At 43.3% G+C, this 13,521-nt stretch overlaps 1 protein-coding gene and 1 long non-coding RNA gene across 4 annotated transcripts in view; one reads left to right on the top strand and one right to left on the bottom strand.

Moving 5' to 3' along the window:
- Nucleotides 1-1,221: 1,221 nt before the first annotated feature.
- The window catches only part of Slc28a3 (solute carrier family 28 (concentrative nucleoside transporter), member 3), a 55,603-nt gene continuing 43,303 nt past the window's right edge, over nucleotides 1,222-13,521 (bottom strand). For all 3 annotated transcript variants that reach the window (XM_013516020.1, XM_013516021.1, XM_013516022.1), the window contains 7 exons: nucleotides 13,047-13,177; nucleotides 10,215-10,383; nucleotides 9,292-9,489; nucleotides 4,152-4,233; nucleotides 3,517-3,615; nucleotides 3,185-3,305; nucleotides 1,222-2,214 (listed from right to left, as the gene is read on the bottom strand). In XM_013516020.1, the coding sequence (XP_013371474.1) occupies nucleotides 2,088-2,214; nucleotides 3,185-3,305; nucleotides 3,517-3,615; nucleotides 4,152-4,233; nucleotides 9,292-9,489; nucleotides 10,215-10,383; nucleotides 13,047-13,177 (927 nt within the window). In that variant the 3' untranslated portion in view covers nucleotides 1,222-2,087. The remainder of the gene's footprint in view (nucleotides 2,215-3,184; nucleotides 3,306-3,516; nucleotides 3,616-4,151; nucleotides 4,234-9,291; nucleotides 9,490-10,214; nucleotides 10,384-13,046; nucleotides 13,178-13,521) is intronic.
- Nucleotides 3,553-9,285, top strand: LOC106148907. Its single transcript, XR_001234663.1, has 3 exons — nucleotides 3,553-3,634; nucleotides 7,541-8,545; nucleotides 8,665-9,285. It is a non-coding gene; the product is annotated as an uncharacterized LOC106148907 (long non-coding RNA).

The raw sequence follows: 13,521 nt of genomic DNA, 5'->3' as shown, positions 1-13,521 counted from the left end.
ATGGAATTATGGAAGTTTCCACCCAGGTTTTAAAAGAAGGTCTGGAAGGCCAGACAGTGCACCCTTGAGAGGGCAGCGCATGAAGCTCTGACAGTGAAGCTGAAGGTTCAGGAAGACCTCAGGAAATTGGATATGCCAGGAACATGGAATATATGCTGAGAAAAATTGCAGACAATGAATTTATATACATGCCAGCCCAAGAGAGAGACCATGTGGGCTGCAACCCTCAAGGCTACTGGGATGTTAGATTTAACTTTCTTTTTGATTTGTACAGGGCTCACAGCTAAGTGTTTGCCTTGAGTCAGAAGAGTCTTTGCACTTGGAGTTTTCAGGAACACTGAACTCTTAAGACTTTGGCAATGCTTAGAGATTAACTAAATAAATTTTGCATGATGAGATGGACAGGAATCTCTTGGGAACAGAATGTTATAGGTTAGATCTAAAGTGTCCTCCCAAAGTCTCATGTGTTTGGAAAGTGATTGGATCATGGAGGTGCTATACTCATCAGTCAATTTAGCCATTCCAGTTACTCAAGAGGCCAAGGCAGGAGGATGATGAGTTCGAGTCTAGCCTGGGCTACTTGGCAAGACATTGTCTCAAAATTGAAATATAAAAGGGCTGTGGATGTAGTTCAGTGGTAGCTCAGCTCTTGAACTTCATTCATTTCACAGCTCTGGAAAAGATGGCTACTTTCTTATTTGTGTGAGAAAGATGGCCATGGTCATGTTCATAGTCCAATGCACAGTTCACAAACAAACCCAAAATTTTGCCAAATACTTCTGTTTTTGTTTTGAACATTTTTGTTTGTGAACCGAGGCACCACTGTACTTGCTTAGCATGCAGGGGTCCTGAGTTCAATCCCCAGTACCACATATACAGATACCAAAGCAAAAGATCAAAATGACAGCAAAAGTCAAATTCTCTCCCTCCTGGCAGGTCTGTAGAACATTTATATCAAACTGCACACACTTGTGCATATATATATACAGTAAATAAGGAGAAGGGAAGAATAAATATAACTATAAATAAGGATCTATATAATGTCCTTCCCTATGACAGGACAATTCATCTGTGTCACTGACACCACATTGTTATAGGACTTACTTTGTTTTTGTTTTTTCTTTTTTTTTTTTGGTTTTTCTCTGGTACCGGGAACCGAAATCACGACCTTGTGCTTGCCAGGCAAGCGCTTTGCCGCTAAGCTAAATCCCCAGCCCCAGGACTTACTTTGGCCAGTGGAAGTCAAGGGTGTCATTTCCTAACATTAGTTTTAAGAGCCATCACATTGCGTCCAATTTCCTTCTCACTCTCTAAAACCAGCATGCCCCACACAGGTGCTGCTCCTTTAGCAGGGGCCCTGGAACTAAAGACAACATAGGGATTATGGTCAAAGTCAACCATTGCAAATATGTGAGTAAAAGATAAACTTAAAAGCAGCTGAGATTGTTGGACTGTTTGTTACTGTAGCAAAACTTGATTAAAACTGATGGACACAACTTTCTAGCTTTAAGGGACTTAAATGCTGGTTTTGATAGGGCCTCCATGCTTTTCTGACCAACTCTGGATTTATGTAGGACTTCTGGAGGGTGGCCAAGGAGTAAATGATTATTGATTATCCTTCCTTTGTGCAAGACTCAAGTTGAAGGTATTTCAGGTAAGCTAGAGTGAATGTAGAGTGAGCTTACTTGAAAATGTATTTCAAACAAGTCATTCTGGACTCCTTGGAGATTCATTCAGATACTAGCTTGTATGGCTGAATTATAGCCAGGTTGTTGAAAGCCAACATTTAGACCTGTGTTCTCATGAAATGTCCTTAGAATCTAAGGTCAGAAGGCACTGTTGGGACTGGAGATGAAGCCTCAGTTTGGGATATTTTAGTAGTTCTTGGTAGGAAAAGCGTGAGTTGGAGGGAAGGGGAGGAGAGAGAGATTCTAGCTCTGAAGAGGTCACTCTTGTTTTTTTCTTTCCTCACAATTCAAGCTGATTCCATGATGGAAGTTATCAATCTGCCAACAATAGCACTTCTTTTCCCCAAAGCACAAAATTCAGTGTCTGCAGACTGCATTCCACTGGAGAAGTGGCTGCACTCAGAATGCGTTCGGGATCCAGCTGCAGTTCAGTGCAGATGGAGTCAACAGTTTGCAGCAGCTCTTCAAGGAGTACAGGCTGGAATTTCCTCCTGGGATGACCTGGCCAGGCCCTTTGACCACAGCGCTGGAGGAGAAGAACAACAGTGAAGCCGTTAGTTGAGCCTTGGACAGTAGACATAGTAGGTGAGGAGACGATAACATGCGGAAAGACACAGGGCCGGGTGCAAATTTCCTTCTTCACATTCAGGTTAGGGTGGGTGAACAACAGAGGCTCCAGGGAATTCGTTTTGGCTCTCAAATTCTGGGTAGCCTCAAGGACTTCCCCTGCTTCCTCTAGAGTAAACACAGAAGGCATAGAATCAATCTGTATAAAGCACTTGCTCTTTAAGGACAGCAGCTGTGAGGGAGGATATTGATTTTTGTGTATAGAAATTGCAGCTTGTGAAGGTGGCTGGCCTGGGTCACTGGTGGCCTGTCATCCACTACAGCCCCTCATGTGTTATCAGGGAGACCTCGATTGCTTTGAAAGGGAGGCTATGGAAGTAGGAAGGAGGCATAGGAAGGAAAGAAGGCAGTAGAAGTTGTGCTTTTGGGAAGGAGCTATGGATGCTAGCAAAATGCAAGGAGCTATGCTAATTAAGGGGGGATTGGTAATTTAGGGTAGTGATGGGCTTCCTGGACAGATGTGCCTGAAATTTTTATCTCAACTATGCTGGTGCTAATTTTGCTTGAGTGGACATAGCCTCCCTATGTCAACAGTATATCAAATGCAAAACAAAACAAACAAACAAAAAAATGGATAGTGCCCAGCTTTTGCAGAGATTGCAAGGCATAAGTGTGCTAATTCATGCCAAGTACTTAATGCATGACTGGGCGCATACTAAATACTTGAGCAGTGCTATTGAGTATTTTAGTTTCTAGTCTTATCCAAGAGAAGTCAAAGCAAACAAGTGCTACAATTTCTGTGCAAGTACTTACATGAAAATAAGAATTATAAGGTTATAAAAGTAAGAGCAAAGTAAGTGCAAAGGTCTTTAGGTTAGATTTGGTTATTAATAAGTGAGTATAAGAAATTATAATTGAGAATACAATACCTGTGCAGTAGGCTTTGGCAACAAGTTACCACTCCGGTTGTGTTGCTAGGTAAAGTGGAGTTGAAGGCGTTCTCTAAGATGTGGTGGCAGTTGATATCCACAGGGGTGCTGGAGAGTAAGCCTAGAATGGGACAGAGTGCCATTCACTGTATTTTCACAATTAGTAAACCTATGGAATTCTCCTTCTGTTCTTAGCTTCTCCACACTGCTTCACGGATTTAGCTTTGCATGTGCTTTCTACAGCAGCATATGTTGTCATACATCCGGGAGACCCTGCCTCCCCAAAGCTGCTGTCCCATAGGCACCAGGACACCAAGGACAGGATGCCACACCTGCAACACAGGCTGTCATGAAGCAGGCCACGGTCCCTGCGATCAGAGCTCGGATGGCCCCGGAGGCGATGTCGCGCTTTCTGGAAGGAGCCATGGATGCTGCAGAACATGAAAGGAGGTATTTGAGATTGATGTTGAAGCTACTGATTAGAAACCCAAATCTGTGGCTCTGGAAATTGTTCTGGGCCTGGAGTCCTAGGGCCATTGGAAAGAAATCCTAAGTTCTACCCAAAGGGCTCACAAGCACGGGCAAAGCAAATGGATGGAAGGCAGGGTCAGCCGACAGATGATGGGCAGCCCGGCTGTCACCATCTGCTTGTATGAAGGCAGACAGCACTGATAATCACAGCACTTCCCATCGGCCCTTGGAGCCCTTCTCGGTGGCCACTATAATCTACTGGCGTCAGGTCTTGGGGTGGCAGACACGCCCATACCTTGGAACAAATCTTTCCTGAGGTTGGCCTGGGTGTTTACAGGAAAATTACAGTGCAGAGCTTGGGTCAAAAAATACAGTTGAGGATTTACTGCTGTTACGTGGCCATTTCTCCTCTAACATAAGTAATGTTACAGAGCAAGATGGAGATCCAAAGTACATTTCTGTCACATCTGTTGATAAAGAATATCCTTTCACTTACTGAGTCCACCGATCACTATTCCTAGGGAACCAAAATTGGCGAAACCGCAGAGGGCATAAGTGGCGATTGTCTCAGAACGAATCTGTAAGCAAGCACAAAACTGATGTGATACAAACTGCCTTGGTTTGAGAACTTTGCTACCCCAAAGGGGCTTCACACTGTGGCTACGCAGTCAATACCGACAAACGTGCTGTCTGATACCACTGTGCGTTGTTTCCTGGACTCTTTTTGACTTCCTGCCCTGAAATTTTAAGGGAGGGTGACAAGGAGCTGGGTGGATTCAGAGGTTCTCTACAGGGTACATGGAATTCCATGATCTTTAAAATGTCCTTCCTTATGACAGGACAATTCATCTATGTCACTGATATCACATTGTCACAGGACTTGCTTTGGCCAGTGGAAGTGAAGGGTGTCATTTCCTAACACAAGTTTTAAGAGCCATCATGTTGCTTTCAATTTCCTTTTCCCTCTCTAAAATCAGCATGTCCCACACAGGTGCTGCTCCTTTAGCAGGGGCCCTGGAACTAAAGACAACATAGGGATTATGGCCAAAGTCAACCATTGCACATATGTAATATGAGTGAAAGATAAACCTAAAGCAGCTGAGATCGTTTGGTTGTTTGTTACAAGGTACATGGAATTGGAAGCACTGGCTTCTAGAAATGCTACTTCCTGCTTGTTAACAACTTCTAGCATTCCATATGACCTGGTAACCTGCTGTAATGTGCCAGGCACAGTAGTAGTTGCTGGAGATACAAAATTGATCCTGGAAAATATTTGCATTATGTTTGTTTAACAAAGAACTTATTCAGAATGCACAAAGAACTCCTATAACTCAATAAGAAGACAAACACTAATGAAAAAATGGATCAAAAGGCTTGGATAGTTCACAGAAGACATATAAATGGCCAACAAACACATGAAAAGATAGTCAACATCTAGTCATCAGTGGAATGCAAATTAAAAACACAAGATGCCAGTAAGTTTAGAAAAAGACAACACTAGCTACTGGAACTCATATGTTGCTGATAGAATGTAAAATGGCACAACCCACTTTTGAAATAGTGTAGTAGATCCTTATCAAGTTAACACACACTGCTTGTGTGGCTCAGCAATTTTCCTATGAGAAATAAAAACACATGCCCATGAAAAGACTATGCTTGAATACTGTGGCAGCTTTACTCATAATAGCTCCATACTTAATACAACTCCAATAGAAAAATGTTAAACAGTTTGTGGATATCTGTAACCTGGAATACTGCTCTGTAAGAAAAAGGAAAATAACACATACAACAGTATGAATGCTAATGGGCCCGTTGATTGAAACAGGCAAAAGTAATCTAGAGAGATAGATCACTGATTGCCTGGCAGTTGGTTTTTGGGGTGCAGGAGTTGTTGACTAAGAAGGGTCCTGAGGGAAATTAAGGAATCCTGTTAGTAAAAAGCAAGTTCTCAGGCACAAGAACTCCTTTACATTTTGGCCTTGGTGTGTGCTTACCTTGTTCCCCAGCTCTGATCATCCCCTGGGAGTGTCAGGATGCTCACAGGAAGTGAGGGCATGGGAGTTCTTTGACAAGGCAGTGGGGAGATGGAATGTGGATTTGTGGACCTGTGCACAAGGCCCGTGGGTTCTATTCCAACAGACAACAAGCACGACTTGGGAAACACCATCCTTTCCCAGGTAGAGGGCCTGACTCTGGGGGCTCTGAAGATTCAGGGCTGTTGGTCATCAGAGGCACACCCATGCTGGTAAAGGTGCCCCCATGATAGGGCCCTCATTTTCTTTTCAAATCTCCCAAAAGATCTATAATTTGTTTCAAAGAACCAACTAAACACTACATTTATAAGCACTGTTGCGCTTTTTTTTTCTTCTTGTGCTTACTGGGTTTTTGAAAGCTTATATTCAAGACTCAAGTGGTGGTGGTAAGATTTTTGCTGATTTTCAGATCTCTCTTCTCTCTCACAGCTTCTGAGAAGTCCTTTGTTAATATTTTCATAAGAGGTGCATATAGCAGGCAGGAAAAAAATTGAGTATCGGTGCAGTCTGCTCTTCCTGGAAAAGCCCATCATGTCCCTCCTCTTTCTAGTGCTTTCCATTTAGTGCAATTGGCTTCAAAAATGGGCATACTTATTAGAGACTGTGGGGGCAGAGAGATGAGTATGGGGCTTGTGGTTCCTCTTTCTCCATACGGGGACCTTAGGGGGAGCACACACACGTGGCCATGTATGATTTTAACAGAAGAGGAGAAGGAGGGTGGAAGGCCTTGGCCCCAAAATGTGAAAGACTACATGATGGAAAGATGCACTGCACTAGGGAGTACTAATGAGGTGCTCAGTGCTTGTATGTAAGCAAAAATGCTACACGTAGAAGAACGACAATTGTAGCACAACTTCTAATAGCAAAAAATGGCCAGCAGTGCTCCTCAGTAAGGGGCAGCATAACAGGGCGAACTGTGGTATGTGGTGCAGTAGAGTGTTATGCCATAGGCAATGATAGGGAAGGGTGTCCAGTACATGCTACGGAGTGCAAGGTTAAATATGCTGGGGCAGAGGCGCTGGGTGGCAGAGAAGTGGGGAAGATGGCTTACTTTTCCCCTATGCCTTTTATATTTTTTGTTTGTTTGAGGTAGAGTCTTGCTATGTAGTCCAGGCTGGCCTTGAACTCACCATGGAGCCTAGGCTAGCCTTGAACTTGTGGTGATCCTCCTGCCTCTTGAGGGCTTGATTACAGGCATGCACCACCACCCCTACCTTCCTTTTGTATATTTTGACTTATATTATGGCATGTAGTGCCTATATTACATGGTATATAAATGTGCAAGGTATTCTGTTTAAGAAAGAAAAATAACATAGTAAGAAAGCATTCATTCTCTGTATGTGGGTGCTAATGTATATTCTGATCTTTTAGCTTAGGTGGACTTAAATAATGGACATAATTCAAGAATGACACTGGAGTTTTGTCTGTTGGACCCACATCATGAGCTTCAGTCTCCTGGTACATGTGTCCCAGGATAATGTTGGGACCCATCCCACCACTTGTTAGTTGGTAGCAGAGATCCCTGTGGCTTGTCCCCATCTTCTTGGATGGAGATCAGGAATTTGGAGTAACAAAATGCTGTAAAATGCTATTCCTTTCATGGCTCAGCAGTAGTAGGGCCATTGAGCTTGTGTCCCCACATTTCCTGCCATTGACTGGGCTCACCCTTAAACATAAACCAGCTCTACCTTCTGTCTCTACCTTCTTAACAACTCTTCCACAAAACTGCTCAGCTTTGCCAGAGAACTGCAGCTCTCTTGGTGTATTACCAGAACTATCTTCTCTGCTGGCAACAGGCAGCAGGGAGTAGAAAATATTTCACTTAACTTAGCCTATTGTTTTCTTTTGGCAGGGACAAACTGGCTTAGGTGGCATCCAAACAGTGAGGCTACTTGGCTGAGTGTCACTGTGAGATTACTTGAGGAATGAACATGTGAAAGACAGGAGACCCAAGAGCCCTGTGCCAATCAGATGTGTGGGTGAAAATACTACAGACCTCACAATAGAAATCAGTGCTCTCCTGAAGTTGCCTGTGAGACATGAATGGACAGAAGAGATCTGCATGTTTGGTCTTTGGAAAGCTGAGAGGAGGTGGTGATGTTTGGGGTGAGCAGGCTCAAGACTTGGATGGGATGCTTTTTCTCTGCTTTCTCCCTTTTAAAACTTAATAGATTCCTGGCATTTTAGCTTCAAATAGGGTGTTCCAATGAATGGTGGTGGTTGTGAGGAATGTCCACAATTTCATTAGAGCTGTCATATACGGCAATTCCATTCTTCAGGGAGAAAGAAGGTGGAGATTTGGCTGCACAAATGACCTCAGCTGAGTTCCTCATCCCTTCAGAAGCCAGAAGGACATGAGCATCTCCGTGCAGACTACTGATATGGAGCTCTGACATGATCATAAGTGCTTGCCAGGGTGCTTGATTCAATGTGTTCAGATCACAGACTTGAGCTTCTTCATTTCCTGCATCCTCTTGGATGGTAGTGCTAGTGTCTGTGGTGGTGAAGATGGAGGGTGGAAGATGGAGGCTCTGGGATCTGCCTGTGGTATTGTTGAGCCCACTTCTGAGTGTGTCTGGGTGGGTCACAGAGGTGTGACTATGGGATCTATATCTGGTCCCTCACCCTTTCTTCTTTGGCAATACTCTGCTTTCCAGCTGCCTTGAAGGAAGCATCTTTCCCTGCTGTGCCCTTCTGGCATGGTATTCTTGCCTTAGAGCCAGGTAATTATGGACTGAATCCCCTGAAATTGTGAGCCACATTAAGCTTTTCTTCCTTAAAACTCTGGGTGTCAGTTGTTGTATTCAGCAATGGGAAAGCTGACTAATAGTGCGTTACTATCTCTTGAGAATGCTAGGTACTATTGTTGTCTTTTTTTTTTTTAGGTTTTTCTCCGGTACCGGGAACCGAACTCATGACCTTGCGCTTGCCAGGCAGGCGCTTTGCCGCTGAGCTAAATTCCCAGCCCCTAGCTAGGTACTATTGTATTTATGCAGCTTCTCAGAGCTCATAACAATCCCTTCAGCTGCAAGGAAAAGGCCTTCATGATCATGAAATTAGCATCTCCATTAAGACAGGGCCTGCTGCAGTATGGAGCCTGAATGTCCCTAGTAGCTTGTGTGTCAAGGCTTGACTCCAGGCCCATAGTGCTCCTGGGCAGTGCTGAACTTTTCAGGGTAGGTCCTGCGGGAGGGTATCGGCATCCTGGAGGTGTGCCTTCGCAGAGGACACTGGGACCTGCACCTTTCTTCTTTCTTTGCATTTCTGCCACCATGGGGTGAATAGGCCTCCTCTACTACATGCTGCTGCTGTGATGCATAGCCTCACCACAGGCCCCAAGGCACGGGACAACAGGCCATAGATCAAAACCTTTGAAACCATGAGCCAAAATAGTCCTTTCCTCTTTTTAAGTTGATTATCTCAGGCATTTTGTCACAGGAGTACAAAGCTGACTAATATGGGGCCTCATGACTTATTTAGTGCTATAGCCAGTATATACCACACTGCACATTGATTCAAATGCACATTGCATTTAATAAATAGCTGATTTACTGATTCCACAAATGTGATGAAGTGTACCGAAAAACCAGAATATTTACTCACCGACATATATTGCTGCACCCCATTCACAAATTTGGGTCCAGCTTCTTTCCTCAAACTGATCAATTTGGAGAGGTGCTCATAAGCCACAAATTCATTGAAGAATGTCTTATAACCTATGAGCTTGGCAACCATAAAGCTATCTTGCCAGTCCACTCCCATCATGAAGGAAAAGGGCATGAAGATGTAGGAGCATATTAGCTGAAAAACAAAAGAAAATATTTTGTTAGAACAGTGATTTGCTTCTAGTTCTTCTGTGTCATCCTCAGTGACAAAACTATTCCTGTCACCTCTCTCTTTTAGGCAGAAGAAATCACCCACATTCAGTTGCCCACTGTTATCTATCAGGAGTTGGTGTGGTCTGAAGACAGTTTGTCTTCACCAAACTCACTCCAAGTCTTGGTTCCCGGGGAAAAGATGCTGAGAGGGTCGAGGTCTTTCTCAGGAGGCCTGACTGCTCTCTCTGGAATGGTTAGTCTGGAGACGTTAGGTGGTCAGGCGTGGTCAGCCCCTCTGCCCCACCCTTCTCTCAGTGTGCGCGCTAGCCCGCTTCGCTCTGCTTTACAAGTGTACAGCAGCAGGGCCCAGAGGAGGCAGGCAGGCGCCACTGAAGTCGGACTCCTCGCCTCCACAACTGTGAGCCAGATCAACTTCTTTTTAATCTTTTTAGTGTCCAGTCAGGTGTTCTGTTATAGTAACAACAAACAGATTAAGACAGAAGCCCAATGCCTAGGTCATTTGAAGTCATCTAAATTCCCGAGGAAGGAATCAGGAGAGGGTGTCTTCTTGGGGGAAGGAGAGTGAAAGGAGCTGGAGAAGGGGTAGGGTGCTGGGTGAAGCCCGGAGCTCCTACGGTATGCATGGTTGGGAGTTATTTGAGCAGCCAGGCAGGGACAAAACAGAGGGAAGAAGTGTGAGAATTATACCTCGAAACTCAGCTGTGGAAAGTCAAACATGGCTCCGAGCCAAGACAGCGCCGAATTCACAAAGGACAACAGGGCCAGGAAGGCGATGAGATTTGCAGCGATGTTTGCCACCAGAGGGATTGACGAGGAAGCTCCCTGAGTTGCAGCTTCTAGGAGATTCCTGGAATCACTTCATCAAATGACAGCAATTCCAGAGTTACCAGGGAGCTCTCGGTGAGTGGACAGCACAGGTACAGCGGCGGCATAAGCAGAGCTCATTTGGGTGAGGGGCAAACCTCAGGCCCAGGCCTTGGTAAAAATGCTCGACTGAATCCTGCTCAGAATACAGATGATGGGCCAGGAACATAGACGGTGGGCTGAATATAGACTGTGGGCAAGGAATATCTAACTAGTTATTTATTATTGTTGTTATTATTATTATTATTATTGTTATTATTATTATTTCTGGTGGTACTGGAGATTGAACCAGGGGCCTCACATGTGCCACTCACTTGCTCAGCCATTGAGCTACCTTCCAGCCCCAATACTACCTTTGAAATTTGGGGCACATGGTAAAATATTACAAGTATACAAATTATGTATTAAAAGGAGCTATCAAGGAACCTTTATAAATATCCATGGTATAAACATATCCTTTCAGGGAAGGCCTTATTGCTGTCACTTCATTTAAGAAATGAAATGTCGTATCACCTGCGAGTCCCCCTGCACTGTCCCCTGAGCTCCCCTCCACTCTCTAGTCTCCAAGGTAACTGCTTCCCAACAACCTGCTTATTATTCCCTTTACAATTTTCCTACATGTCTATGTCCCTGAACAATATATGGTATCATCCTGCATGTTTGCTGACTTTATATTGGAATCCTTCTACAGGCTGGGTACCTTTTGTCTGAAATGCTTGGGGTCAGAAACATTTCAGATTTTGGGTTTTAGAATATTTACATAATGAGATATCTCTGGGAAGGCACAAGACTAAACACAAAATTAATTTAGGTTTCATATATACCTTATACATATGGCTTTAAAGTAACTTTTTACAACACTGCAAATAATTTCAGGCATAAAACAAAGTCTAACAGTCTGAATTTTCCACTTGCAGGGCATGTCAGTGCTAGAAAAGTTTTGTATTTTGAAACAAGTTGGATTTTAGATTTTCTGATGAGTGGTAATCAGCATTTATTTGTATTCTTTGGTGATTTGCTTCTTCACTGATTGTTATGACTGTTTTCATATAAACAAGAAATGAATCTCAGATGTTGGTTGATGAATTGTGTTATTTAAGAAAATACTTTGAACATCTTAAATTCCTTAGTCTCTTCCACCCTTCTTTCAACTAGCTTTTTTTCTGTTTTTTATTATGTTTGTGATACATAATATGTTTGTTATTATGTTTGTGATACATAATAATGACATTCGTCTTGGGGGATTGGTGCATATATATATTGGGTCTTAATCATTTTTACCTCTTCTTCCTCTCCCTGCTGTCCTATCTCCCTCCATTCTCAGATCCCCTTCTCATTTTTTTCTTTCTTTAGTTTTTTTTTTTTGTTTGTTTGTTTCTTGTTTTTTTTGAGACAGGGTCTCACAGTGTATCTCAGGCTGGCCTTGAACTCAGTACAAAGCCCAGACTGGCCTTGTGAGGATCCTCCTGCCTCAGCTCCCAAATGCTAGGATTATAGGTGCGTTTCACTATGCCTGGTGCCATTTCTTATTATATGAGGATGTTCAGAATTGGTCACCCTATGGCTTTTCAACAGTCTTAAACTTTTCAACAGTCTTGAGCTTAAAAGCTCAAAGAACATTATGCTGTATTTACAGTGAAGTATCTTTACAATGAATAGTTAAGAAAATATATTAACATCTGGGTATTTATAAAGGTTTTCCTAATGTTATAGATAGCTAAGCTAGACAGAAATACTATAGGCAGTCAGAGAGGGATAGGCCCTCAAAGGAGCCAAAGAAGAAGACAGGATACATTGACAGTGTGGGGGAGACAGATACCTCCGCTGTGGGCCAGACCTCAAGACAAAAGATGAAACGAATGCACCCACATACTTCCCCTAAGGATAAACAGCAGTAATTTATACTCTAAATAGGTATTGATCACCATGGGAAAGCTAGGAAGAGCCACTGACCCACTGACCTACCCACTCCAGGAAAGGCACCTGTTCTGCTTCATGCCCGCTTGCTGTGTGACTTGCTTCTTTTAATGATCCCAATTTAATCAATATTTCCTGAGCAGTTAGGCTTATAATCTTGCTGGTTGACCATAGTTTTGTCTCATTTCATGCCCACCTTGTGATTTCCCATTTTTCCCCATCTTGGACCCACCTCATGCTGTGGATTTGCTCTACAAAAATCCCTAGAAAAGGCAGGGTCCTCGGCAACCCACTGTGGACCCTCTCTGTCTCTCTCAGAAGCTTTCTTTCCCAGTAAATATATTCTGCTCATAACCTCTGTTGTTCCTAAAATTCATTTTTTGATTTTATAGAACACAAACTTGTACCAGACATCTAGCTGGTTGGGAGTTTCTTTCCCCTGTATCATTAGGGTGTGTTTTTTGTTTTTTGTTTTTTGTTTTTGTATTGGGAACTGAACTCAAGGCCTTGTACTTGCCAGACAGGTGCTGCGTTGCTGAGCTACATCCCTGGCCTTATCACTATGGTGTTGAAATAACATCTTTTGGTAAAGTCTAAATAATCACTGGGAAATTAAATTTAATTCCACAGTGCACTGCGCTTTCTTACTATCAAATTTTTGCTGTGCTTTGAAGTTGGATTTCACCTAGTCCTGACCCCAGTTTGAGTGGTCATAATTCAGCAGTGTGCCCCGCTTACCCATTTTCCATCTTCATGGCGCTCTTAAGGGTTACTTTAGGTTTTTCTGTCTCAGGCCAGAAAAGTTTAGCAACAGCCAGTGATGCAGGCGCTGACATGACCGAAGCTGTTAACAGGTGAGTGGATGACACCTGCAGTTGCAGAAGACAGCAAGCAACAGGGTTAGCCTTGCTCTGTGTTCAGAGTTCTACTGCGAAAGTTTACTTGGGAAGAGATGGGAAGGTTTTCATTAATTAAGTTTATTGGTACATTTTAGATATACATAATGATCACATTCATTATAGGGAATTTGTACCTGTGCATGATACAACTTGATTCTTTTTTTCCCATCCTCTTCCCCTCTCTTCAACCCTTCTTCCCCTCCTTATTTACAAAAGCTTTGTCTGCATTTTTCCTTCTCCTCTCATCATTTGGGAAGGGTTTGATTCTACGCTAGAGAGCAACCTTCCTCAGTGAGCCAAGTCCTGATGTTTCC

Source organism: Chinchilla lanigera, unplaced genomic scaffold (genome assembly GCF_000276665.1).
Source record: "Chinchilla lanigera isolate Chin_1 unplaced genomic scaffold, ChiLan1.0 scaffold00031, whole genome shotgun sequence".
In the NCBI taxonomy this organism is placed as follows: Eukaryota; Metazoa; Chordata; class Mammalia; order Rodentia; family Chinchillidae; genus Chinchilla; species Chinchilla lanigera.
Note: the sequence above shows the minus strand (reverse complement) of the source record. Positions and strands in the feature narration are given on the sequence as shown.